General features: G+C 44.9%; 10 protein-coding genes across 10 annotated transcripts; 5 read left to right on the top strand and 5 right to left on the bottom strand.

Annotated features, from left to right (window-relative positions):
• Positions 1–598: 598 nt before the first annotated feature.
• Positions 599–4,591, top strand: JR316_0008926 (Xenotropic and polytropic retrovirus receptor 1-like protein; the record flags this gene model as incomplete). Its single annotated transcript, XM_047894637.1, has 20 exons — positions 599–612; positions 819–1,231; positions 1,289–1,512; positions 1,563–1,727; positions 1,780–2,174; positions 2,237–2,246; positions 2,317–2,373; positions 2,432–2,603; positions 2,673–2,807; positions 2,861–3,013; positions 3,062–3,105; positions 3,158–3,376; positions 3,439–3,458; positions 3,514–3,727; positions 3,803–3,863; positions 3,922–3,995; positions 4,057–4,143; positions 4,198–4,215; positions 4,271–4,394; positions 4,449–4,591. 20 exons carry the CDS (start codon positions 599–601, stop codon positions 4,589–4,591), a joined length of 2,742 nt encoding a protein of 913 aa, XP_047746096.1.
• A 112-nt stretch (positions 4,592–4,703) lies between these two features.
• On the bottom strand, positions 4,704–5,522 carry JR316_0008927 (N-terminal acetyltransferase A complex catalytic subunit ard1; the record flags this gene model as incomplete). Its single annotated transcript, XM_047894638.1, has 6 exons — positions 4,704–4,756; positions 4,810–4,938; positions 4,995–5,110; positions 5,162–5,249; positions 5,307–5,376; positions 5,502–5,522. The coding sequence occupies 6 exons, from the start codon at positions 5,520–5,522 to the stop codon at positions 4,704–4,706; spliced, it is 477 nt and encodes a 158-aa protein (XP_047746097.1).
• Positions 5,523–6,258: 736 nt separating this feature from the next.
• JR316_0008928 (NADP-dependent oxidoreductase lnbE) lies at positions 6,259–7,875 on the top strand (the record flags this gene model as incomplete). Its single annotated transcript, XM_047894639.1, has 9 exons — positions 6,259–6,446; positions 6,501–6,606; positions 6,673–6,682; positions 6,748–6,797; positions 6,857–6,934; positions 6,992–7,082; positions 7,143–7,332; positions 7,392–7,510; positions 7,574–7,875. The coding sequence occupies 9 exons, from the start codon at positions 6,259–6,261 to the stop codon at positions 7,873–7,875; spliced, it is 1,134 nt and encodes a 377-aa protein (XP_047746098.1).
• A 1,622-nt stretch (positions 7,876–9,497) lies between these two features.
• JR316_0008929 (uncharacterized protein) lies at positions 9,498–10,640 on the bottom strand (the record flags this gene model as incomplete). The annotated part of the gene is made up of 2 exons (XM_047894640.1): positions 9,498–9,958; positions 10,019–10,640. 2 exons carry the CDS (start codon positions 10,638–10,640, stop codon positions 9,498–9,500), a joined length of 1,083 nt encoding a protein of 360 aa, XP_047746099.1.
• Positions 10,641–13,475: 2,835 nt separating this feature from the next.
• JR316_0008930 (uncharacterized protein) lies at positions 13,476–14,304 on the top strand (the record flags this gene model as incomplete). The annotated part of the gene is made up of 2 exons (XM_047894641.1): positions 13,476–14,030; positions 14,095–14,304. The coding sequence occupies 2 exons, from the start codon at positions 13,476–13,478 to the stop codon at positions 14,302–14,304; spliced, it is 765 nt and encodes a 254-aa protein (XP_047746100.1).
• A 234-nt stretch (positions 14,305–14,538) lies between these two features.
• JR316_0008931 (uncharacterized protein) lies at positions 14,539–15,927 on the bottom strand (the record flags this gene model as incomplete). The annotated part of the gene is made up of 2 exons (XM_047894642.1): positions 14,539–15,011; positions 15,081–15,927. 2 exons carry the CDS (start codon positions 15,925–15,927, stop codon positions 14,539–14,541), a joined length of 1,320 nt encoding a protein of 439 aa, XP_047746101.1.
• Positions 15,928–16,174: 247 nt separating this feature from the next.
• On the bottom strand, positions 16,175–16,537 carry JR316_0008932 (uncharacterized protein; the record flags this gene model as incomplete). The annotated part of the gene is made up of 2 exons (XM_047894643.1): positions 16,175–16,443; positions 16,504–16,537. 2 exons carry the CDS (start codon positions 16,535–16,537, stop codon positions 16,175–16,177), a joined length of 303 nt encoding a protein of 100 aa, XP_047746102.1.
• A 762-nt stretch (positions 16,538–17,299) lies between these two features.
• On the top strand, positions 17,300–19,173 carry JR316_0008933 (Dihydrolipoyllysine-residue succinyltransferase component of 2-oxoglutarate dehydrogenase complex, mitochondrial; the record flags this gene model as incomplete). The annotated part of the gene is made up of 10 exons (XM_047894644.1): positions 17,300–17,382; positions 17,449–17,495; positions 17,550–17,674; positions 17,771–17,891; positions 17,952–18,211; positions 18,265–18,645; positions 18,697–18,749; positions 18,800–18,870; positions 18,930–19,055; positions 19,121–19,173. The coding sequence occupies 10 exons, from the start codon at positions 17,300–17,302 to the stop codon at positions 19,171–19,173; spliced, it is 1,320 nt and encodes a 439-aa protein (XP_047746103.1).
• Positions 19,174–20,920: 1,747 nt separating this feature from the next.
• JR316_0008934 (uncharacterized protein) lies at positions 20,921–22,144 on the top strand (the record flags this gene model as incomplete). Its single annotated transcript, XM_047894645.1, has 7 exons — positions 20,921–21,033; positions 21,088–21,120; positions 21,170–21,232; positions 21,290–21,340; positions 21,404–21,508; positions 21,566–21,594; positions 21,645–22,144. The coding sequence occupies 7 exons, from the start codon at positions 20,921–20,923 to the stop codon at positions 22,142–22,144; spliced, it is 894 nt and encodes a 297-aa protein (XP_047746104.1).
• Positions 22,145–22,300: 156 nt separating this feature from the next.
• On the bottom strand, positions 22,301–23,717 carry JR316_0008935 (uncharacterized protein; the record flags this gene model as incomplete). The annotated part of the gene is made up of 6 exons (XM_047894646.1): positions 22,301–22,330; positions 22,390–22,650; positions 22,713–22,968; positions 23,027–23,109; positions 23,161–23,466; positions 23,526–23,717. The coding sequence occupies 6 exons, from the start codon at positions 23,715–23,717 to the stop codon at positions 22,301–22,303; spliced, it is 1,128 nt and encodes a 375-aa protein (XP_047746105.1).
• Between the last annotated feature and the right edge of the window lie 188 nt (positions 23,718–23,905).

Genomic DNA, 23,905 nt, shown 5'->3' on the forward strand with positions numbered 1-23,905 from the left:
GGACAGGAGGCAATTAAGCGGGATTTTTGGGCATGAGTGTGATATGTATCAATCCTCAGACTCAGAAAGAGTATCAAGAGCGCGCTGCATCGAATGCGTTGGCTGGCCGCGAGATGTTCGACTGAAGATAATGGAATAAAATTTACCTCAGGTTGGGTATCCGCCGACGAGAACGCATTTCAAAATCACCGTAGACGAAGTTCCGATAATTGGGCCATAAAACTGAGATTGAAGAGCGGATACGTAAAAGTACGCGCCGAGCTCCTCGTTGCTGTCGATATCGAATAACCCACCGCATTTCCTGTTGAAGGGCATGGAAGGAGCCAGGAAGGAGCTAACGGAAGCAAACAGCGAGCTGTGATTGGGCGGTGATTACGTCATAGAGGTGCCTGTCGGGTCACTAGTCACTGGCAGGTCCATGAAATTTTTTGTCCTCGCTTCATGAACGGCTTTCATTCACGATCCCTTATGAAAGGACGTCGTTTAAAACACCTCAATATATGCTACACCCTTGTTTCTTTCTTACTTTACTGACAATTCATTATACCTGAGATACCCTTCGCGGCAACGCACGCTTAACCACCCAACCCTTTGGATCATGAAATTCGCTCAGTGCGCAATCTTTCTTTCATTTCTATCTTCTAAACAGGGTTGAAAGGGGAAGACAGATACTTACAGGATACTCAGGTATGTTATGCCATTCATTCAATCAACAAGGGTTGCTCTAAATCAGTGGTCAGACGCCGGAATGGAAGAGGGCATACATGTCAGCCAGGGTTCTTGCGCAATTGCAACTGCGACTCACCGTAATCTCGTAGTGACTATCGTGGACTGAAAAAACGTATCACCGTCATCAGAAAATCGCAACAAGGACTCAATTTCCATGTTATCCCAAGTGATGAATCCCCAGACGAATTCCCGTCCCCGCCAGCTGCTCCACGCGCGTCTGACGTTGGTTCAGAGGACTACGCGCCGTCTATCTACTCACATGATGGTCCTCTGGAAGAAACGCATACAAAGGATCCTAAATCAACTGGAAACATGGACCTTTCAAGCGTTGACCTTACAGAGGTGGGGAGGTACGCAGAAACTTCTATGGCTCCCGCCTCAGCCTCAGCATTCAGCTCTGGAAATCGGGTCAAATCAACTTCAGCGAAAGGACGTGCATCTGTCAATATCAGTAGTCTCAAAGGTACAGGGGTACGTGGAGGCAAAAGTGTATCGAGTCGATGTACGTTTGTGTTGTCGTCCTTGTAAGATCCGTTGACGTTTACTTCTTCTTCCACAGTCAACGGAATCACGCCACGTCCTCTTGACCCACTTTCGGTGCTACCATTGCATGAACTGCTAAACCATCTGTCACCCCAAGAAGTGTCATTCTTCATTCTCCTAGATGCCCAACTCGACAAAGTGGAGTCTTTCTACTTGGCACGCGAGAAGGAAATGTTGACCCGAGGGCGTATGCTCAAAATTCAACTCGTTGAATTACAGGAGCACCGCAAGCTATTTCACGTGAGTTATCTGTCTTTACACAAATAGAAGTGATTTGACCATCGTAATAGGAAGCACAATCTCAAACCTCATGGGCCACGAATTTCCTTAGCGCTGCTAAATCAGTCGTCAATCTGGGCCGTCTACCTGCCAAAGTTGCGCCTCCTCAAAGCGACCTTTGCCGAATTCGATCGCGAAAGATCAAATCAATATTCAGATTCAAGGGTAGACCATCCGTAAGTTTACACCGAACTGGTGTTTCTTCCAAATCTGACCCTTAGTTTACAGCAAGCGCCGAAGTCATTCGAAGCCTCAGCGGAAACGATACAAACTGATGCTATTCCCAAGTCAGAAGCCATCTCAAAAACCGGATCTGATCAAGCCTCAAGCTCCGGCGTAACAAAAGCGAAGACGCGGTTTCTGAAAGCATATACCAAGCGCAAGGAACGCGAGACAGCTGAACAAAACGATAGTTCGTGTTCCGACTCCCAGCGCGCCGAGGATCCAGAAGATTTGCCAGGTTCAACCAGGGGTAACACCGTATCGAAGTGCGAAGGTTCAGACGCCGGCGACAATGACGAACAAGAGAGCCCCGGGCCACGTCAAATTCCCTTGTCTGCAGACCCAGACAGTTACCTATATGCAAAGAGGAAGCTTAAGAGGGCGGTGTTAGAGCACTATCGGTATGTGATTTAGCGGCTTTCTATGCTATCTATCAACTAATAGCTCGATCATTCGCATTTAGCGGTCTTGAAGTATTACACAATTATCGAGCACGTAAATGTTTTGCTTCTCTGGTCCCTTAAATAACGTTGTGTTCCTCAGGTCCTTAATATAACCGGGTTCCGAAAGGCACTAAAGAAGTTTGAGAAAGTGACCAAGGTACCGCAATCTAGTGCGGTCTCATGAAGATTCTTCTTGACATTATTTTTGACTCTAGATCCCTGTTCAACAACAATACATGGCGGAAAAAGTAGGCATTGATGTTTCGGCTCCGTGTCGCTTCGATTCTAAGAATTTCATGTTACAGGTTGAAAAAAGCGCATTCGCATCTGACAAAGCTGTTGCACAGATGATGGCTGAGATGGAGGACCTGTATGCAGCGGCGTTTGGTATGCCCTGTGCCCGTGCATGTCCCGAACAATAATTGTGCTAACCTTTTTAATATTCTCCCTTTCAAGCTCGTGGTAACAAGAAAATGGCTACCAAACGTCTTCGCGCGGGTAACAGCAGCAAAAGTCATCACTTCAGCACCTTCCGGTCCGGTGCATATATTGGAATTGCCCTTCCGGCACTCATTGAGGGTTTAGTTAAAGGTGATTATGTTCTTTCTGCCGGCATGGACATTGTATAACACGGATATTTCTAGTCTCTAAACAGAGTACCAGACAAGCTATACCCGCATGGGGTCCACTGCTATTCATCTACGCCATTTTACTCATTCCAATCTTATTTACATTCCTGGTCGGCACAAACCTGCTTGTATGGGCCAACTCCAGAATAAACTACATCTTCATCTTCGGTGGGTATCTGTACTTATCTGACGATCGAGGATCTAAACGTTCTTCAGAAATCGATGTTCTGAGTCAACTTGACTATCGACAATATTTTGAGGTGGGCGTCTTATCAAAAGTAAAAGTACCACGCTAAATTCTTCTCATGAAAGCTCCCATCCATATTGTTATCTCTACTTTGCTATGCATTTTGGCTATCCTTTTCTCTAATCGAGCATCCTCATGTTTCACCAATGATATGGCCGCTCATTTGGCTGGGTGTTACATTTATAATTGTATTCGATCCTATCAATCTTCTGCACAGATCATCGAGGTACTGGCTCGTCAGGAACGTAGCTAAGCTCTTCATATCTGGAACGAGGCGTGTTGAGGTAAGTTTCACTTCATTTTTTCGCTACGTGGTAGCGTTGACACCTATTTTGTGTTCATGCAGTTTACCGATTTCTGGATGGGGTACGTTTTGATTGCTTGAAATTAGCTTTACATTGCTTACCATGAATCATATCAGGGATCAACTGTGTAGTCTAATCTTCACGCTCTCGAACATCTATTTCTTTGTCTGCGTCTATGTAAACGACTTCCATCCAGACTGGAGAAAATGCTCTGTCAATTCTTCAACATGGCCTGCTTACTTTGCTCTCGCTGCTTTGCCCTTGCTGATTCGTCTAATTCAATCTGTGAAACGTTATTGGGATTCGAAATTACTTACTCATTTAATTAATGTACGTTTGGCCCCCCCTTTGAATCGAAATTATTCCTTGGAGTCGCTGATACCAGTGCTTTTGCGTCGCTCATAGGGTGGAAAATACGGCAGTGGAATAGTCGCTTATTTTTTCTACTTTTTGTGGAGAACTCATCGTTAGTCTTTTCACTTTTCGCGCCGGCTTATTTTGTTAACCCCGTTCTCTTCCGATAGAAAACGAACGAGGAACAATCTTTGCCCTCTGGTGTTTGACTAATGTTATATATTCATTTTATGCTTCTGCCTGGGTGCGTTTTATCTTCCGCCTACAGACGGTGTTTTCGATGTTTAACAACAGCCTCTTCTTAGGACTTCCTGATGGACTGGTCCGTCCTGCAAATACACAGCACCAACCCTCTTCTGCGACCGGAGTTGATATACAATAACCATATACCAGTAAGTCGAAGACCAATTGTATGACTTGTGAAACACTCAAGGAAATCTATCCAGATGTATTACTTTGCTATTGTGAGCTGATCGTCTTCGCAAAGCCTGCATACATCTTGAACCATTGGCCCCGCAGGTATCGAATGTCTTGATTAGATTCATCTGGTTGATATACATCCCTAAAAGCGGACCAAACATGATGGTCCGCACATTCATCGCCGGATTTCTGGAGATGTTGAGGAGGTTGCAATGGAATTTCTGTGAGTACGGACACGATGATGTAGCGAATGGCTGATGAACGATTCTTATGACAGATCGATTGGAAAATGAACATCTTGGTAATATGGATCAGTACCGCGTCACTCGAGAGGTTCCATTGCCTTATGCGTTCAACAACCGGAGTAGGGACGATGATGGCGATGACGATGAAGAGGGTTTGAAGATCAGGCGCCGATAAGGATATAGAAGGAGGGGCGGTATTGTAATAGTGTAGCATTGTACTTGATACGAATCTGTATCTTTTGGTATCTTTGTAGTAATAAGTTACAATATCTGTAGCTCTCCACGAATCAAGGGTTTTTCAAGGAAAGACGCATTGACAAGGCATCCTCTCCATCTCCATCTAGAATGTTAAGAAATGAGTGTCAAGAAACCAAGAGGCTTGAAGCCACGCACAATATTTCTTCTCCACTTTGGCAACCTCAAACCCTAGTGTATCCTTATACAATGCTATAGCGGCCTTGTTCGACTTTCGTACGTGGAGAGACACGTATGAGGCCTTGTAAATGGACGACATCGCTTCCTCTGTAAAAACGTGAGTCTAATCGCGAAATGCACAGTTCTCGTGGAATTGCACGCACGGGAGAGCAACATAAGTTTCTTGGCTAGTCCTAGTCGTCTGTATGACCGGAGGACGGATATCGAGTTGACGTGACCGTGAATTTCCTCCGTGGTGCCTTCTTCACTTGGGTCCTCACTAAACTCACAGGTCAAGCAGGATTCCGCGTGCGAGTGTGAATGTACGTACATTTTAGCCAACACATATCCAACGATACGTCCTTTGTGATCCTCAGCGACAAATGATATCTGAGGCCAGGTCATGGAATGGTACATCCCTACGAAAAGTTATCAGAACCATGTTCACATTCAAAAACGATGCAAATGGGACATACAAAATTTCATCATGTAGTTCTCCGGAAGATTCTGCAAGTTGCATGCTTGCATCCCCATCAAGTCCTCAACCTGGAAGATTTATGTTATGAGAGAAGTTCCTTGCTGCACACGAGATGTTGTGTATGAATTAGGTTTCGCTGACCTGGCATCAGTCATTGACATGGCGCAGAGGAATCGCAAGGAGTTGGGCTTACCTTGGCTACTCTGATGTTCATATTGAAAGCAGTAAGGTAGTCGTTATATCCTTGATGTTCTCCAAAGAATCAAATCTTCGTAATAACCTGGTTGAGGTTGAAAATCGATGGGCTTAACGATGAAATGCGCGACGTTCAGTTCATAAGCTAGGCTTGTCGCCGCTGTAGCCTGTCGCCGATCATTCCTTTCCATGCAATGGTCTCGGGCCGAACAGTCCCAATGATGACTAAGCGAATATCTTTTGCAGGAGTCGCTTCAACCTTTTCAATCTCACCCAAACTCAGCATCCTCCTTCAGGCCTTGTTGGCTTCTTTTAAACTATAAACTATTTGAAACCACTTTTAAGACAGCGAAACTCTACATGTCTTCAGCATTTGGCCAAAGTACAGGTCAGAGTTTGCATGACACTGCCTAGTGACCAGAATACAAGTTGAGCCCATGGCGGCTTGAGCCACGATCAGGCCTCCCCGGTGGCAACTCTTCCATGGCTTTAAATAGGGCCAGTTTAAAGTTATTATAGAGGTGGAAAATACCCAGGGATGGCTCACATGAATGCTGCTTCATAGAGTTTCCCTCCATACGGCTTCTTCGACTCCATTCAAGATTTTTATTCAATGGAGGCACACGAACGTCGCAACCGAATTCATGTGAGATTCTCGGGCAGTATAAATTCTGAGGATCTATTCAGGATTTCCGTCCAGTGTCCCTCGTCTCAGTTACGACCCCAGCAATTCTAAGCTGATCACGACGACTTCGATGGCTCTATTCACTCCACTTCAAATCGGTGATTTCGCAATAAAGAATCGGATTACTATGGCAGCTTTCGCCAGAAACCGTGCGAAGGACACATACCCAACGGAGCTCATGAAAGAATATTACATTCAGCGAGCTAAGGGTGGAGCAGGTCTCATCGTTACTGAAGCTATTCTGGTGTCCCGGCAAGGGTTCGTGTAGTGCATTGATCTTCTCCGTGTTTTTTATCATAGCTAGGTACTCAGAACTGAATGGCCTTATTCTCCGGGACTTTGGGAGGATAAACATGTTAAGCTTTGGACCGGGATTGTAGATGCTGTTCATCAAGCGCGAGGGTTAATTTATGGACAGGTCAGTCCTCCACTGTCTTCAACGTTATGAAATTTGCTCTGTTCTCACGTCCATCTTTTCTTTTAGCTTTGGCATGGTACGAATTCTGACATCTCACGCTTTTGCATGAGGTTGATTACAGATGCAATGTCGAATGCTTAGCTGGAAGAGTAAGTCATCCGGATGCTGAACAGCAGAAGCTTGCAGGAATTGTATGCTTTGAATTTTTTGTCGTCACCTATATCTTCCTGATATGAATTCTATGCCCTAGCCGGTATATGCACCATCTGCAATTGCTGCACGAGGTGGCAAGTTTAAAGAGCTTCCTGGATGCCCAGGTTACGTCGTGGTAAGCTCTCGATGCCGTCATCACATTTTCGACTAACAGTGAAATTCGCTGAAGTAGCCTACAGCTATTGAAAATCCTTGGGAAATAGTAGAGGAGTTTAGACAAGCCGCTATCAATGCGAAAAGAGCAGGATTCGACGGCGTTGAGTGTATGTTCAATCGAATCAATTTTCCTCTTCAACAGTTTCCACAACTACACATAATTGCAGTGCATGGTTCTAACGGTTACATAATTCAACAATTCCTTGATAGTACCAGTAATCGCCGAAGTGACGAATGGGGAGGCAGTATAGAAAATCGTTCAAGGTTTGCACTCGAAGTCCTGAAAGTCATGATCGAATCCTTTGGCAAGAATGTAGCCGTCAAACTCAGTCCTGCTGGTGGTGATAACGACATGGGGTATGTATATTCTTTTGACTAGGATCCTCTTGTGAAATAGAACTGACTATGCTTTCCAGCATGCCTCTCCAAGAAACCCTTGATACATACTCATACTTCATTTCTGAGGCCGATAAACTAGGCATCAGCTATATATGTCTGGTTCGATATCAAGACGCGTATGATGTTCAGTACGATGGTGCGTTTCACTCTCGCGGCATAAATCCCATTGATAATCGATTTCCTTCTGGATCTTACTTAGGAATTTCACGTTCGACACGTCATGATGTTCTTGAATCATACGCTCATTTGGTCAAGAACGCAAAAGTTATCATCAATGCCTGCGTAACTCCAGAAGAAGGCGAGCTGCTCGTAGCGTCTAAAAAGGCAGACGCTATCGCCATTGGCTTCAATTGGGTGACCCATCCTGATCTGGCGAATCGCGTTTTGCATGGTAAACCACTCGACAATGTACTTGATATGGCCCATTTACAAACAAACCGGAGCCCGGAGGATTGGAGTACGGGGTATACAGATTACCCGTGTGCGACAGATTCAAATTGACGGTTGAATCTACTACTGCAGAATTCTTATGGCAATCCTATTAGGCTCCCAAAATATAATTGGTTCGACTCTCATGGCACCTGTTGCGAAAAATTGTAAATCAGAGTCTGATCGGAAAGCCCCTATATATTGTCATTTCCCATAACTGTTGAAAATCCTATCAATTAACTACCAACCGAGGCGTGATGTGTGCTGGTACCAACTTATATTATGCACTGACTGAATTATGGTCGTCAGAAACCACCATGAGTTATACAATATCAGCAATGAAACAAATCTGAGCCATGGCATGGTTATAATTGGTAAATAATTTCACAAAGTTGCTACATAATGGACGGTTTTCGTGTGCAGTGTCATTCAATTTTCACTGAATCTTCGAGACCGCCTGCTGATGCTTAAGCCGCGATGAAAGTGCCTAAATGATATCTTTATTAGACGGAAAGACTGACAGATACAGAATTAGCCGCTCACATAGAGGCTAAGCGTGCGGAAGGTGCTCGATATTTTACTACTTAGCAAAGCACTCCTGGAGGCAGTTGTGCGCATCTTGAGTTTTATGAGAATACAATGACCGTTAGAATAAATATCCTCCAAATATGCATGCATGGCGAAATGCCACTCACTTGGGGTACGGAACCGATTTGCAGCATGTAAGTCCAGTGTTACCTAACATATGTCCTGTATTTGAGTGATCACACCAAAAAGCACGATCATATGCACTTACAGTCCTATCAAGAATAATGAACAGCCATGCATTAGGATAACCATGACATAGATTCAGTGCTAACTTACTCCTTGACCTGAGCCTGGTAACATTGCAAGTCATATCAGTAATTTGGGCAGCAACTTGTTGACGTCGTAACCCTGCAGCTAGATAAACACTTACATCGGTCCCCTAGGCCACCCTGAGCCGCTGAAAAAGCCGCTGAGCCGGAGAGAATAAGTAAAAGGGTGGAGAATTTGACGATCTTGTACATCGTAGAGCTTTGTAGAGGTTTCCCTTCGGATCCTGCCTCTTTTATAGCTTTACGGGCTCGACAGGCGTATATAGAATCCCTAAAACAACGGATATTTACACATCACATGGTGTTCATTCGACCTTTATTTCAAAAAAGAATTGATTATAATCAACTATTTCATTAGCATTATGAAAGGAATGACAAAGGTATTGGAGCCGCTTACCGTCATGTTTACGACAAACTCAAGAAATTACTCGAGACGTATGTGAACAATTGTAAACTCCTACACTTGGGTAAACACATGCCTTCCGAGGTAATTTACATTTGAAAGAATCGAAGTGTTACATAAGATTTTGTAAAAACTAAGGTCGCATTTGATGTCAAGAAAGCACAACAAGAAATCAGAGAATGAATGGGTGGCGCGTAAAACTAAAAATAACGAAGCAAATGGCTTAGAGGGGTAATAGGCGCTCGACTTTTTCATGTGACACGCTCTGAAATCCACTTCAACATCTCCTTGCAGTTACGTTACCTTTTTTTACATCGTTAGGCTATGATCCATTCTTATTTTCATTTTGAATCAAATCAACTGTTTTCCGGTGCAGTACATCACTCGGATAAAATCTAATCCGGAAACTCCTCAAGTTTCGATAGCATGGTTGCCTAAAACACATAATCCGTCAACTTCATTGAGAATGTGATTGATGACATGGAGCGAAGGTCCGGAAGAATGTTTTCCGCGTGTAGCTGGATATGTTTTTGGAGCTTGGGGTCGAGAGATTGTCCCAGTCTCTTGCAGGCAATATTCAAGTTTACGGTCTTGAGGTGGGAAAATTTGGGGTTAGACAAAACAGCGTCAAGGTCGTCCAGACGGCTTCGTGAATTGGGGGCATCTATGGAACCGTTGTCGTCGCAGTCGAATAGGATTTCGTATCCGATGGTGATATTGAGAACCTCAATAGGGCTAGAGTACGATTTATCGATGCGAAGCATTTGGCAGAGATTTGGAAGGACCAGACGACATTCTGCCTCGCTATTGGTAAATGGTGCGCCAATAGTAATTGATAAATTGCGCAAATTTTTGAGTGATACCAATTCGAAGTTTGGCGGGAACAAAATAAAGTCTGACAAGGAATCGTAAGGTCAGTTACACGTGAAGCGAAAATGGTATATAGGCCACTCGCCTTCTTCGGTGGGTTTCCAGACTATAGCAGTATATATCAAAGACAAAGATTCGAGGTTGGAAGAGCAGGGAAGAAGGTTGTAAGGAAGACGAGTAATGTTTTGCAGCTCAAGAGACGTCAGTGAGGGGGAAGCGCATAGTCTCAAAATAGAGGATGACAGTTCCTCGCTAAAGCTGCCCCACCGAATTGTGCGAATCACGTTTTTGAACACGAATTTTCTGACCCCGCTGAGTCTCTGCAGAATTGATGGTACAGTAGGATCCATGAGCAGCCAACAGGGTCGGAAAAGCTGAGCAACATCCTTGAATATGTTCCCCAATACCAATGTTTGAACAGTGCCCGCCGTCCCAAGCCGATCCGTTTCCCCCAAGAGGTTGAGCAACGTTTGCAGCCATCCTTTTTGTTTCCGGTTGTACTCGGATTGAAATTGCGGACCACCCAATAGCTGTAGAGTCGCGAACAAATGATGTTTGACCCGAAAGTGGAAGGATTTGGATACAAGTGAACACGCCAGAAGGTCTTTCCTATTCTCCGCTGCCGCTAAATCATCGATGACTAGGTCAAAGATTTCCGTCGGGAAAACAGCAGTCTGGACCTTGTTAGTGTATACCATGTCCTCCATGTTCGAAATAAGCGCGGTTTCAAAAAGTTTGCAGTGATGGTGGTGGACTTCGGGAAAGAAACCCTCCAATGACTGGAGGTGAACTAGACAGCGAGGTTTGCCGGAGGCCCATGGTCCATTTAATACTCGTTATGCGAGGCGTGCATCTGAAACAGGATCAACGGACACTATCTCGCGGAAGCCTCATCCTGTAGTTCTGACTTAGTCAGCTTTGCTGGGAGGCCAAGACTGGGTCTAAGTCGGTAGACGGAAACCGTTGAGGGTCGTTGTGGTACGAGAGAAATTTACCTTGATGGAGCAGAGTTATTTCTGGAAATACCCGAGTCGGAGTTGGGCGGGGTATGGCAGAAGTTAGAGATGATGCTCACGTTGCCCAAGCGGTTATGTTATCCGTTCAACACAGTTCATAATTATATTTTTTCCTATGCAATCGTTTCTCGAGGCCTCGAGTGCTCCAAGAGTTTTTTGTAGTCTTCGCTCAATCCTTAACCAACCGAGATCAACTCTACATGTATTTCAAAGATCGACAAACATTCTCGTACTATCCTTACTGTAAATCGTTTTGTCGACAAAGGATCATATCACCACATTATATTTAGAACATACGACCGCCCATTTAAAGCTGTTCATGGCTCATCTTGGATGTTAGAAAAGGAAAGGTATTTAATTTTATCTGTCTTGTACTCAGCTATGACATGATAATGCATCTAAAATGAGGATTCTGGTGATAATTCGCTGCACTAATCTGGCCACTGATGATTAAACTTACACATGACCATGATAGAACGCGTTGACTGTCTCCCTTAAGGCCTTCTACTTGCTGACCCAGGCTTGCTATTGCTCCATCGTTGCAGGCCCTGAGTTGTTGAATGCGCTGAACTGCTCGAAAACGAAGACGCCAATTACCTGGAGTTCCCCGATAACATTGCGGGGTCGCCAATCAGAGATCGCTTTCGCCTTTATTGGTAATTATGTTACCGTATTAAACATTACTCGAAGGACAAAAGATATTAGTTTGCCGAAATCCTCGTTTAGATGTTCGCCTACTACATCACTGTAAATGAATAGTTCCTTGTCAATATTTTCACGGTTTTTGCGACCCTACGTTGACAACCATAATCTCAAGGATATAAAATGGGCTCATAAGGTCTTCGTTCTTAAACAGACCGGCGTAGAAATACGACTAGTAATGTTTTGTAATCGACTCTGTTCTTCTGCTCTTATAGCATTTCCGAGGACTTAACCTATTATCCGCGCTCATATACACAGGCGACGCTTAGGAGTAATGAATGATGCATTAAGTTACTCAGGAGAGCTAACCGCGTCGGCTAGATACTGTGCATCTAGTATGATCTTTCGACAAACAGTGATTTCAGTAACGCTACGGTTGTCTAGTTCTAGTATATCGAATTATACTACTATTTGCAAAGAATGGAACAAACAATGCCATTGGAATTAATACAAATATCATGCAAACAGGCTCGATAAATTTCGAAGTGGTCATGGTTTAGAACTATTCTTAAATTATGAGGTAACCTGAGGTAGAAATAATGGTACACAATCAGGAAATTTTACCAAAGCAATACCTCAAATTCACTGCCATCCATTGAAGTCAGAACCTTCTATGAGGACTAGTTAACTCGGTCCCACGCACATAGCACGGATAAGCGCCACTTTTTACGAGGAGGACTGACAGGAAGCGTTCTGATACTTCTTGAACTCGGCACCATTGCAAAACGAGGAACTGTGTACCGGCCACTAATTTTTGTACACCGACAGACCAACCAATCACTGAGTCAACTTAGGCTTAACTATTCTCAGCTCTGTCTTTGAATTTTTCTTGCCATACTAAGCAATGCAAACAATATGGAAAGTAGTTATAAGAATTGTGTATCATTCTCGAGCTCTAAAACTATCTCTTGCCCATGCCTTACTGATCGACCGAAAGTGAGTGGGTACGGCCATCAGCGGCTGATTGGAGCGGATCTTTAAATAAGTATCCTTCGGCGAATGACGGAAAAGATCAGTTTTTACATGGGCACAGGCAACTTGTGTCTCAAAACGTACATGTCAGCGGCATATAAATCATAGATATTAATTGCCTATGCTCTTAGTAAATTACGATTTACAGCAGCTTCAAATGCCCATTGACGTAGGCTTGCGTTTGCACGTCTGTGGTCTGATCCCCGTGCACTTTCGGAAGCAGCCGGATGACATGCCATGGCGCATGGGCATTGGGCGGTGCCGCGAAATGATCCCGGGAATATCTCTGCCAGCCTGTTATTTTATTCTGCTTTTATGGAGGGGGCATTCAGACACTGCGCGGAGTTGGACCTCCTGAGTTTATCACGACACGGCAGGTTAATCGTCAACGGGCAACGCTGCGGTAGCTTACAATCAAATCGATTGACAAAATGAGATGGGTGCCACTAAATGAGGAGATCGATGAGGCGGTAGAGAGGTTATACGGGCCACCTTTCAATCGATTAGCTATGGATGCCTAATCAGAGGTGAGTGCCAACCCTGCTATTCTGATAGTACAAGTTTAGAATTCCAAGACGTATTCTAAATCCTAGAACTCTCATGCGGTTGGAATCCGATTAGATTTTCGTCGTATCTGTGGACATAGTCTTCCACCCTCCTGTCCATGTGCCCATTTTCTCGGGGGTAATATGCCTCCAGGTCAGCCTATGGGAATGTACAAAGGGAACCGGGAACTGATTAATAATGTCTGCTGTGATACCAGGCCGCGTGTTTTCAATCTCTCGCTATCCTCGACATCTTCTTCTAGCCCGCCTTCGATTCGTATTGCTACCCCAACATTGCTACCTCAACATGAACGTTGACTCTTCCGCACTTCTGTCTCAGGATACAACGAGGGAAATTCAGTGGCCTATGGATTTTCCGACCTACGTTGATCTTGTCACCATGAACGGACGCGCCAGTGCCGACTTGTACTTCAAAATGGATCCATTGAAGCCCGAGTCGGTCCTCCACGGCCCACCCAAGGTTGTTATATGCAACGTAAAGTCGTGGAGGAACAAAATCAGTGGTAAAAACTTTCTAAAGCAGGCATGCTCCATCAAATCAGCGAGCAATGGGGAGGCCAGCTTTATCATTCACCAGCCAGGCGGCATTGAAACATCCGTGTTCGCCACAATTATGCGTCGTCAGGACCATCTTTCAGTTTGGCACGATTTTCTGTGGAGTGATAGTCTGGGTTTCTCAGACCCCAAGCCATTAAATAACTTCATTCAAGATCATCGCCGTGGCAATGCATACTCTGTCTGCACCAAGTACGGCACCCAGACCTTCAAGCCTCTTGCTCTCACATCTACCCAACAATCTAAAGTAATTGTTAGCGATTGGAAATTGTACGAGGAGGTAGACGTAAGTCATCATTCTGTTTACGACGGCCCTACTTGCTCTTATGAGCTTGATCATCGCTTTTCAGATCTTTGCAGGTCAGTCAAAAAGTTGGCCTTTCTCGTGGCACTTCCAGACTGCATATGATCGGAATAGTGAGAAATTGAAAATGTGGATCCGTATCGAGCGCGGCTCAGTTCCTCGAATTGACCCCCTTGCATTGAACATCTTGGTTCAATCATGCATTTTGTCGACTTGGGTAATGCAGTCCATGATAATCGAATACACACAAACATGAAATGTGTAGGGTAATCGCATCGCCTGGCTAGTATACATCTCTGTTGGAGCTTGTAAATCAGTTCTATTCACCCACCCCTATGAATGGAAAGCCCTATTTTCTATGCATTTGTCAAAGACATTCTGTACAAGACGAAATGTAAAACGAAGTAGCGAATATATTTGAGAGGAGTGTCCTATTGTCAGTGCTATGCATAGGTACCAACTTTGAGCATATTTTTTAAACACAAACAATCTAATCTGCGGGGTTCCTCACCATTTCATGCCAGTCAATTTTATCGTCTTCATCGTAGTGTTCAGTCCAAGCGTCTGTAATCGAGTAAAAAAATCCAAAATTTGACTGCCTGTTTTCCAGAAAATTGCGCAATCGAAGTTTCAAATCGTCTTCCCAGCCGGCCTCTGGGGCATCATAGGACGGCCACATATCTCGCACATACACCCGAAGTGACATGCGTTGCAATACTGGCCATTTGCTGGAGTCTGCAAGAACGTCTTGGATTAAAGGAACTTGAGAGATTGACGAAGAACGTGACATCACGTTAAAACTGAGATGCTGGACAAGATGGCCGGCCGTGTCGGCCACCTTTTTGAGCCTATCAATTAGGCATGTCAACATAGAAAGATGAGAATTGTGGATACGAATTTTGAGGCATTTCAGTGAAGGAGGTGGAACAGCCAATATAGATGGAAAGAGGGAGTAGGTAGAATCTGGAAAGGGTTCAGTGAAAAGTTACGAGATTTCTGATGGAACACGAGGAATACGAAAGTAGGCCATACCTGATATTCGCAAATCAAGTTCCTCGAGGTATGGTATGTCGGATAAAAGTTGAAAATACAGAGATTGCTGGATATAGCTGCTCAGATATATGCAAAGCCCTTTGAGATCAATGAATAATTTTCTTTTTTGTAGATGGCGGATCCACTGGCTGGGTATGACGTCTTCCAGATATAGTTTATGACACTTAATAGATTGTAGTGGCCTACACTTGTCCATAAAGTTCGCACTAGTCATCGTAAGAGTGTGAAGATTGCAAGGCGCCAGATCTAAGGGAGAGATGGCGATTATTTTAATGAACCGGATATCGACGACACTCGGAAGATGCATTAGGTGTACGATGGTAGATCGGAGTGATAGTGGAATGTCAACTGTCCATTCCAATGAGTATCCTTTAATGACAATGGACTTTAGCTGATCCATATGCTTCAAATGATGATGCACTGAAAGTAAGCTCTGGTCGAAGGAGTATGATCGGCCTGGTAGGACAATCCACAGAGAGCGAACGTGTTGTCCAATCCACGGCGAGTCCTTGAGAAGGTTGCAGAAATTCAGCAATTTATCGGTTTCTCCAGCATAGATATCGGAAAATATGTGTCTTCTGCTGTGTTGAAGAAATGCATAACAGGTGAGCGAGCATGCTTTGACGGTTTTGAAGGCGCCCAGCTTCTTGTCTGCTAAAACCACTTCATCAATGATAAGGCCGATGATCTCTGTGGGGATGAACTCGACGAGTGGTTGCATACAAGTAGAGATCAGCAAAGTGTTGCTGTCTATGACTTCGGGGTATTCCCAATTTCGATGCAAAGGGTCAAGGGTTTGATGTATGATAGGGCGGGCAACACTCATGACGTCCTGAGAAAGTTGAAGGACTAATTTTATCTTGCAAGTTTACCCAAAATTCGACGTCCTTGAGACTGATTCTGAACGCAAAATAGTTTCCATTAATCACTATAGTACCGGGTGCAGTGAAATTTTTTGTTCAGCTTTAATTATGCGACAATTAGTATGCTTAAATTATCTGTGGTGTATTCGTCCGAAGATCGCATGGCCTATGTGCATCGAGATTCGAGTAGTTACATGAGCTCCTAATAAATCAAAAATCCTTCCCTGCCCCTTGCTCGACTCCCCATGCATCTTCTCCAAAGTCCGATGACTTGTCCCGACCCTGTTGTGCGTCTTGTATCTCAGGAACCAAGCTGGTACCATTCGTGGATTGATCGATTAGGCCCTTGTCATTATTGAGACTCTCTCCAGTAGAGTTTGCACTACTTCCTTCAGACCCTAGTGGAAAGTCAGTACCGCGCTGCGACTTGTCCGACCATGCGCTTTCTGGCGTTGCTGAGTAACCACCAGATGCGGTAGCTTCGTTTGCAAAACAATGAGGTCGATTACAGAATGAAGAAGAAAGATAGAGTAGCGTACTATCTTTTGGACTCGATGGATAGCTTCCAGGCATGGTTTTCTCTCCTTCAGTTCTAGTTGTATTTCCTGAGTCTGGTTGGTTACGTGTAACGGCTGAAAGAAAGCGTGTCTCGCTCTATCAGAACAGTTTTTATGTGAGTAGGAAGAGGAAATCCATACGATCAGGATTGTTGGGATTTATAACAGAGTCGGATTTGGTGGTCATTATGGTATTCTTTGAATGGCAATCTGTGTTGGTTGGTTAAGAGGCAATCCAGCCCCAAGTGAACTGACGTCATAGATTGGTGGGTAATCTATTTATGGAACTATACTTCATTCGGAAGGTTATTCTCACGGTTTCCACAGGACTGTCAACTTGCTCTCAACTGCTCATGATCAGGAAGCGTTTCTTGAGTCCCTCTTTGTGGCCTTTAGACGCCATTTTTTGAATGGTTTTTTTTTGACGATTAAAATCATACGCGCTGATATGCGTGACCAGCTAGGTTGTGCAAGGCTCTGCTCATCGGTTGTTCGATATCGACCAATTGGGAGCCATACGAAAATCGTAGTATTCTTTTTGGCAAACAAAAAGAACTGTGAAGAAAGTAGTTGTCCGGATTTCCCTGCGGTAATTCGATTTTCCAATAGAGGGAAGAAAAAGAAACATATGAAGGATGAGTCGGACTCTGACGGTGTCCTGTCATATGCGGTGTGTCAGGGAGACCAGCCAAGCTGGGCCAAACAGATTACCGTGTGGATGATGCAGCTGGCAGCCCATTTCAGACTCTAATACTATCCTCCTCCTCCGTCTCCAGCAATGCTCTCAAAACGTATCATCGCCGTCGCGCGCGGTCGCTCTCTACTGCGACCTCAGCATCTCCAGGATGCTTCAAAAGTCCTGTGAGTAGATCCGTCCTCAAGCATCGGCTGTTGGCCGGTCAACAGTGCTCACAATCTGCTGGTCAGGATTCGCTCCAGGATCGCACAGTTCCACTCAAGTCGTCTGCTACAAGGTTTGTATATCATCTATTCGACAAGCACCGACTAAAGGAGAACTCTTTCGTTAGCCGAGACTGTTAAAGTTCCCCAAATGGCGGAATCCATTACCGAGGGTACATTGAAGACGTGGACAAAGCAAGTCGGCGACACTGTCGAAGTCGACGAGGAGGTCGCGACGATCGAGACTGATAAGGTCCGTTGGAACTAGGAACGGTCTGCTCCGACCGGTCCTTCTGACTTTTTTTTGCTTCATGCTTCCTTTTTTCCGTCCGGCTGGGTGATAATATAGATTGATGTGTCGGTGAACGCAACAAAAGCTGGAACCATCGTGAAACTACTCGCGAACGAGGAGGATACCGTTGTTCCAGGGCAAGATCTCTTCGTTATTGAGGAAGGAGAGGTTAGCCAATGTACGTCATCATTTTTACAATCCTTTTTTATCGTAGTAATCCTCCAAATTTGTATTACAGCCTCAACGCCCGCCCCTCCCCCACCAAAAGAAGAGAAGGGACCCTCAGAAACAGAGTCAAAACCCAAAACTAAAGATGCTGAGGAACCTAGCGACCAACAGACCGATAAGAAGCTGCCACCACCTCCCAAACCTTCGGATTCCACCAAGAAGGAGCTCAAGGTTGAAAAGGAGTCCTCAAAAGAGAAGGCCCCTAAAAAGGAGAAGGAAAGTGCACCCGCCGCCCCCAAACCTGCTGTTGGTAGCAGGAATGAGACCAGGGTGCGTACACCTCATTGCTCACCCAACTAATTTTATCAACCAATTGCTTCCAGGTGAAAATGAACCGCATGCGTCTGCGCATCGCTGAGCGTCTCAAGCAATCGCAGAATGCCGCCGCATCGTTAACCACTTTCAACGAGATTGATATGTCTGCTCTCATCAACATGCGCAAGAAGTACAAGGATGCTGTTCAGAAGGAGCATGATGTGAAGCTGGGCTTCATGTCCTTCTTTGCCAAGGCTTCCGTGTTGGCGCTTAAGGAGATCCCTGCTGCCAATGCCAGCATTGAGGGCGAAGAGATCGTTTATCGCGACTACGTTGACTTGAGTGTTGCGGTCGCTACTCCCAAGGGATTGGTTACGCCTGTGGTGAGAAACGCTGAGGCAATGGGACTCGTTGACATCGAGAAGGAAGTCGCTGCTTTGGGCAAGAAGGTGCGTCCCTTTACCCTTCTTTCTATCGCATTTTCTAACTTAAGACATCAGGCTCGCGACGGAAAGTTGGGCCTTGAGGATATGGCTGGAGGCACATTCACCATGTTTGTTCATTCTTGTTATCTCGCATACGCGTCTTCTAATCCGATCTTAGTTCTAACGGAGGCGTTTTCGGGTCTCTCTATGGAACACCTATCATCAACTTGCCTCAAGCTGCTGTCCTCGGTATGTCTTTCGTATCCCGTCGTTTCCACAGGACGCTAAATCATTACGTGGCATTGTAGGTATGCACACCATCAAAGAGCGCCCCGTCGTTGTCGACGGACAGATTGTCATTCGTCCCATCATGGTCGTCGCCCTTACCTACGACCATCGTTTGATGGACGGCCGTGAGGCTGTTACCTTCCTTGGTAAGCATTTCTGAACAATTAATTGTGAATTCAAGTTCACTTACTGACGTCATTATTCTCTACAGTGAAAGTCAAGGAATACCTCGAAGATCCCGCCAAGATGCTTCTTGCTGTTTAATGGGATTTATACCTTGCTGCAAGGATAAGGATTAGCACAAGTTGACTTTCGAGAAGACTTGGGCTTAATAATTTATCAAACGATAAATCGAACCTCTTAGCTGCTTTTAACTCTTTTCCCCGATGCCACTAACAGTAGCTGTAGCGGCGTAGACTTCATTTTTGAACTTGCAAAACAAGTTCACAATATTTAAAGCGTTTTAATCTACCTGCTTCTACTCTTTATTATTCTTTTCGCAATTCACGGTTAGGAGACCTATTACTACATTCCAAATTTCGAGCTTTGGTAGGTGTTAAAATCTACTGCGCTACAGCCCAGTCTCAGTCTTCTAGATCATTTGTACTTCTGTTATCCGGCAGAACTCGACTGCGAAAAAAAAATTGCCGACTTGCCGCAGCCGATGACAAATAATATCTCACGATTTTTTGCGAGTGTTGTGGGCAGCGGCGGACGGGCCAGTTCTCCTTTCATTTGCGCGGTTCACCAACGATTCCCAGTTTTTCCCCTGATTTGACTCATCCGCGAACCTAGTACTTCATTAATCATTTTTGCCTGCCATCAGCAAAGTGTCTTACGGTTCAAATCTCTCGCTCCACCCGGATCGTCGCGATCAATATCATTTTGGCGGGACTTGAGCTTCAGGGACGTCTCATGGATATTTATCGTGGACTTCGTGTAGAGACACTTCCGTTCAAAGTCTCAGCACAGATCATTATCGACAACCGGTGTTTTAATCAGTCCCTGCAACGACCTTTAACCCCATTGTTACCATTGTTCTCTGTTCAGAAGGAAGATTAGTGCCGAGGTCTTTGGCTCGGGAACTGCAGCACTTGGTGAATTTGCTCCCCATCATGGATTGGTGCATGCGTGGCAGTCTGTCTATATGAGATCCCCCTCTCATCTCTTTTCCTTCTTCGTTCTGTCGGTTTTCTTTGTCTTCTTTTGCATCTGATTCGATCTACACCCCGGCGGACATTCCTTCACCGTCCACGAATATTCGCAGTAATCAAGATGAGATAAGAGGTTCTCGAAAGAACACGCCAGTACCAGAAGTCCAGCTTTCTTCTTCTGATGGTCTTCCGGGCGCAGAAAAAATTGACAGATGTCTCCTTGGTAGTTCTCACACAGCGGTGTGTGATTTTTCTCACATGGACGACCGAGTGGCGAGTCATTTTGCATCGAATTCTTGCGGTGGCCCGGCCACATCGCGGCGGTTTTTCGGTTTACGTCCAGTAGAAAGCGACCCAGTCCTCTGGAAAAGTGCTCGTGCCCTAGGGTCCTGCTCTGATGGCCTTATTTCTCTCAAGGTCGGTTAATGGCTTCTGGTATGACTCCATCTCAAGACTTCGTGTAAATCCTCTCCCAAGATACGGGTCGTGAATATTGACTGGTGGATTCTGTGCGGTCTCATTGCACTTCTATGGATGTCACCTTGCTAACGTTAGCACGGTCATCCCGTGGTTTCTGGATACGGACTTGAAGGAATAAGTCTACTTATACGGGCGCCTACAAGGCTTGTGAACATCCCAGTCAGACCGTACGGCGGCATGACGTGCTTGTGTATACCTCGTGGCCTGCCACAATTATATTAGGTCGTGACTATCAAATTTATAAAAGTAAGGCGATCTCCTGCACCTTGAAAGTTTGCGCCACCCCCCGAACTTGAACTACCGCACGCATGTCGTCTTGGCAGGATTTTAATAATGACCAACACAGTCGTGGTAAAGAGCAGTTCGACAACTGTAAAATGCCAAATGCACCTCAGAAGAGATACAAAATGATGCACTATATTGACCTTCCCGAAATCAGCGATTCAGATTTTTCGCCGATGTCGTATAATTCAGAAAATGAAATTGAACAGTAAGTGATGGAAGTATTCAAAATGATGTAGATTTAACCTGATTTTTCACCCAGCTCACCTGATACTACACCCAACGAAAAACCTGAGTAAGTTAAAAGTTCAGTCCAGTTTTGAGGCATACTAAAGGCATGTTAGCTCGTACTTTCCAGGCTTTGTTTCCGCTCGGCGTAGTATGGATGAACCGGTCACCCCCAAAAGGTCAGTCGGCGCAAAACCTTTCAGATCGGCAAATGACGGACATATGTTTGGTGACAGACAGAAGCTCGACCGGTCGTCGGAAAGTAGTGCAAGTCCCTCGCCTGTCAGGTATGTTCAACTGTAGTCTACATCTATTATCAGAACATTGATATATCTATGCAAAATATACAGCCCTTCTAATCCTAAGCCTTTCAGATGGAATGAGGTGGCGAGGGCAAGCCCAGAGGCCATCGCTGCTTACTTCCGCGAACAGGATAGGCAAGCGATGATTGCAAAGTTTGTGTCTCATAATAAACTACTACCGTGCCTTGGAACTGACTTGCATTATCTCAGAGCCAATAACCTCCCTCCACCCGTTGACAGTAAATAATCAACGCAGTCTTCGAAAACAAAATTTCTGACACGATTTTAGGGTTACTACCGATAGATACAAGTTCCACCTTTGCGTTCAAAAGGCGCGCTACTGTTTCTGACTTTCCTCCTAGACGTAATCAGATTTGGAAGGGGAATGGGGCGTATCAATCCTTTGGTCAAGCCATCTCTTCCGCAAGTTTGACGCCCTCTGGCATTTCGACCCCTGGTAATGCATGGTCACACAATGAACCAACTAAGTATACATCCACTCCATTTTCCGCACCCCCAGGGCTATCGGGTCGCGGTCGCTCGACTTCGGATTATACCACTCCCCGCCGCGTCAACAGCACGCCACTCCCTTCAAATTCACTACTTTTGCAGAGTGATTTGGGTCAATCTAAACCTGCCTTAGATTTTAGTGTTCATACCTCTTTGACGATGGTTGATAATCAAGGATTTAATTCTGAACGATCTAGTGACGGAATAGCTGCCGCAGTACCCTCCTTGATATCTCAGATTGAAGACGGCGACGATGATTGGGAAGACATCTATGTGTGAGGGTATAAAGAATTGCAGTGGATGAACGCGGTTACACCAACGAATCAAAGCCTGACTTATTTCATAGACCCATGTTGGTATTATATGATTCCAAATGGAAGTGGAAAACGCATTTTTAACAATTAACCGTAAATTTGTTAGGCGGATGATAATGAATCATCGTTTCTGGTTCGATATGAAAAGATTCTGTAATCGTATTGTTCAAACAAAGACATTTGTTACTACATCAAAAGACACCCAAAAACATTGGACAGGTTTTGCTTGGTAGATCGAAATATTCCAGGCCGGTTTTCGGGTGGTGAATATGCCATAGCCGCTTTCTGTTCAGCGAAGTCAGAAGCTTTAAAACTTTTGATCCATATTTCGCGTTTTAGATACGCTGGGTCCATTTTGTCGATGATCTTCTTGAATTTTTGAAGGGATTCAGCCGCAGTAGGCCTGAGATCAGGGTTGTCGCGTGTCATCGCAATGTAAAGTGGTTTCAAAAATTTTAAGCCTTTGTACTCCTGACAAGAAAAAAGTTCGGTTAGCACATTGCTCTTAGGAAAGAATGACTTCACTAGCTTACTTCTGCAAACCCTTTTACTTGGCATCCTAGTTGGTACACGTCCAGTTTAAAAGGGTCGTAAGGTGCGTCCAGAGACCACTCCGGAACTGTCTTGATTTGACCATATCGTCCCTCGGATAAAACGTTTGGAGGAAAGTATTCGGCAGTCTCGTAATCAATCATGTAATATTTTACTGGGGAAACCAAACAACGGTCTTTGAAGACAGGCCGAGACTTACCGTCAGGATGAAGCCAGTCTCGGACATAGTGAAAGCTGCTGGGGATGGCGTTGGTAGGGTCCATCATGTAGTTCAGAAAACACGCATCCCTAGTACCAGACATCAGAACGAGCGGGTGGAACATGAGCATTGGGAACAAGCCTGTGAGCGATGCGGTGTTCGTGGAGAAATGCAAGTCCCTGTGCAAATGTATGTCAAATAGGCCGTGGGCTAGAAACACACGGACGTACATTAATGAGCTGTTCAATTACTTCCACAATTTCCCTGACATGCTGGAACGGGAAGCTCCAACTCATCAAAGGAAAAAGGAGAGGCATTACCAGGAGCACTGCCGATTCGCGTGAATTGGCCATTTTGTACTGCGACGGTAAAGGTATCACTTCGAGGAGGGGAACCGTATTATTTCTGGGGTCCGCGCGCATTTCAGGAGAATTCAAATATTCCAGGAGGGGTACATTATCTTCCTCAAGGAAGACTCGCTTTATTACTACTCTTGCGCCGTCACTAACGCGAGTAGCATCCATGAGTTTATGTTTCTGTTGAATAAGAATAAGATATTGAGTTGGCTATTCCGTAGTTGACAGAGATTACAGACTAGAGTTGAAATATAGTCAGGACACTTAAACTTGTCCTTGTAAAAGTTCCAGGGTCCTTTCCAAGAAGGCTTCCAGTTTGGATGGTATCTGGGACGAAGCATGTACCCGTGTTGCAAAAGGAAAGGATATATCTCAACCCATCTTGCCTCCAGTGAACTGATAAGCCCTACGGGAGCTTCTTCGCCCGTCATTTTCTGCTTGTATATATGACTTCGAGGTGAGATAGAACAATAGTGATCGTAGAAAAAATACCTTGTAAGAGTTGAAATCCTTGAAACGTCAAAACCGGACCGTGATGCAACTTGGCTGAATATAGGTTGTGCTTCAATGATTCGGCTGTAAACGTTAAATTGAAGTCTGCGACCCAGTCAAACAATTT

This window comes from Psilocybe cubensis, chromosome 8 (assembly GCF_017499595.1).
Source record: "Psilocybe cubensis strain MGC-MH-2018 chromosome 8, whole genome shotgun sequence".
NCBI classification, from domain to species: Eukaryota; Fungi; Basidiomycota; class Agaricomycetes; order Agaricales; family Agrocybaceae; genus Psilocybe; species Psilocybe cubensis.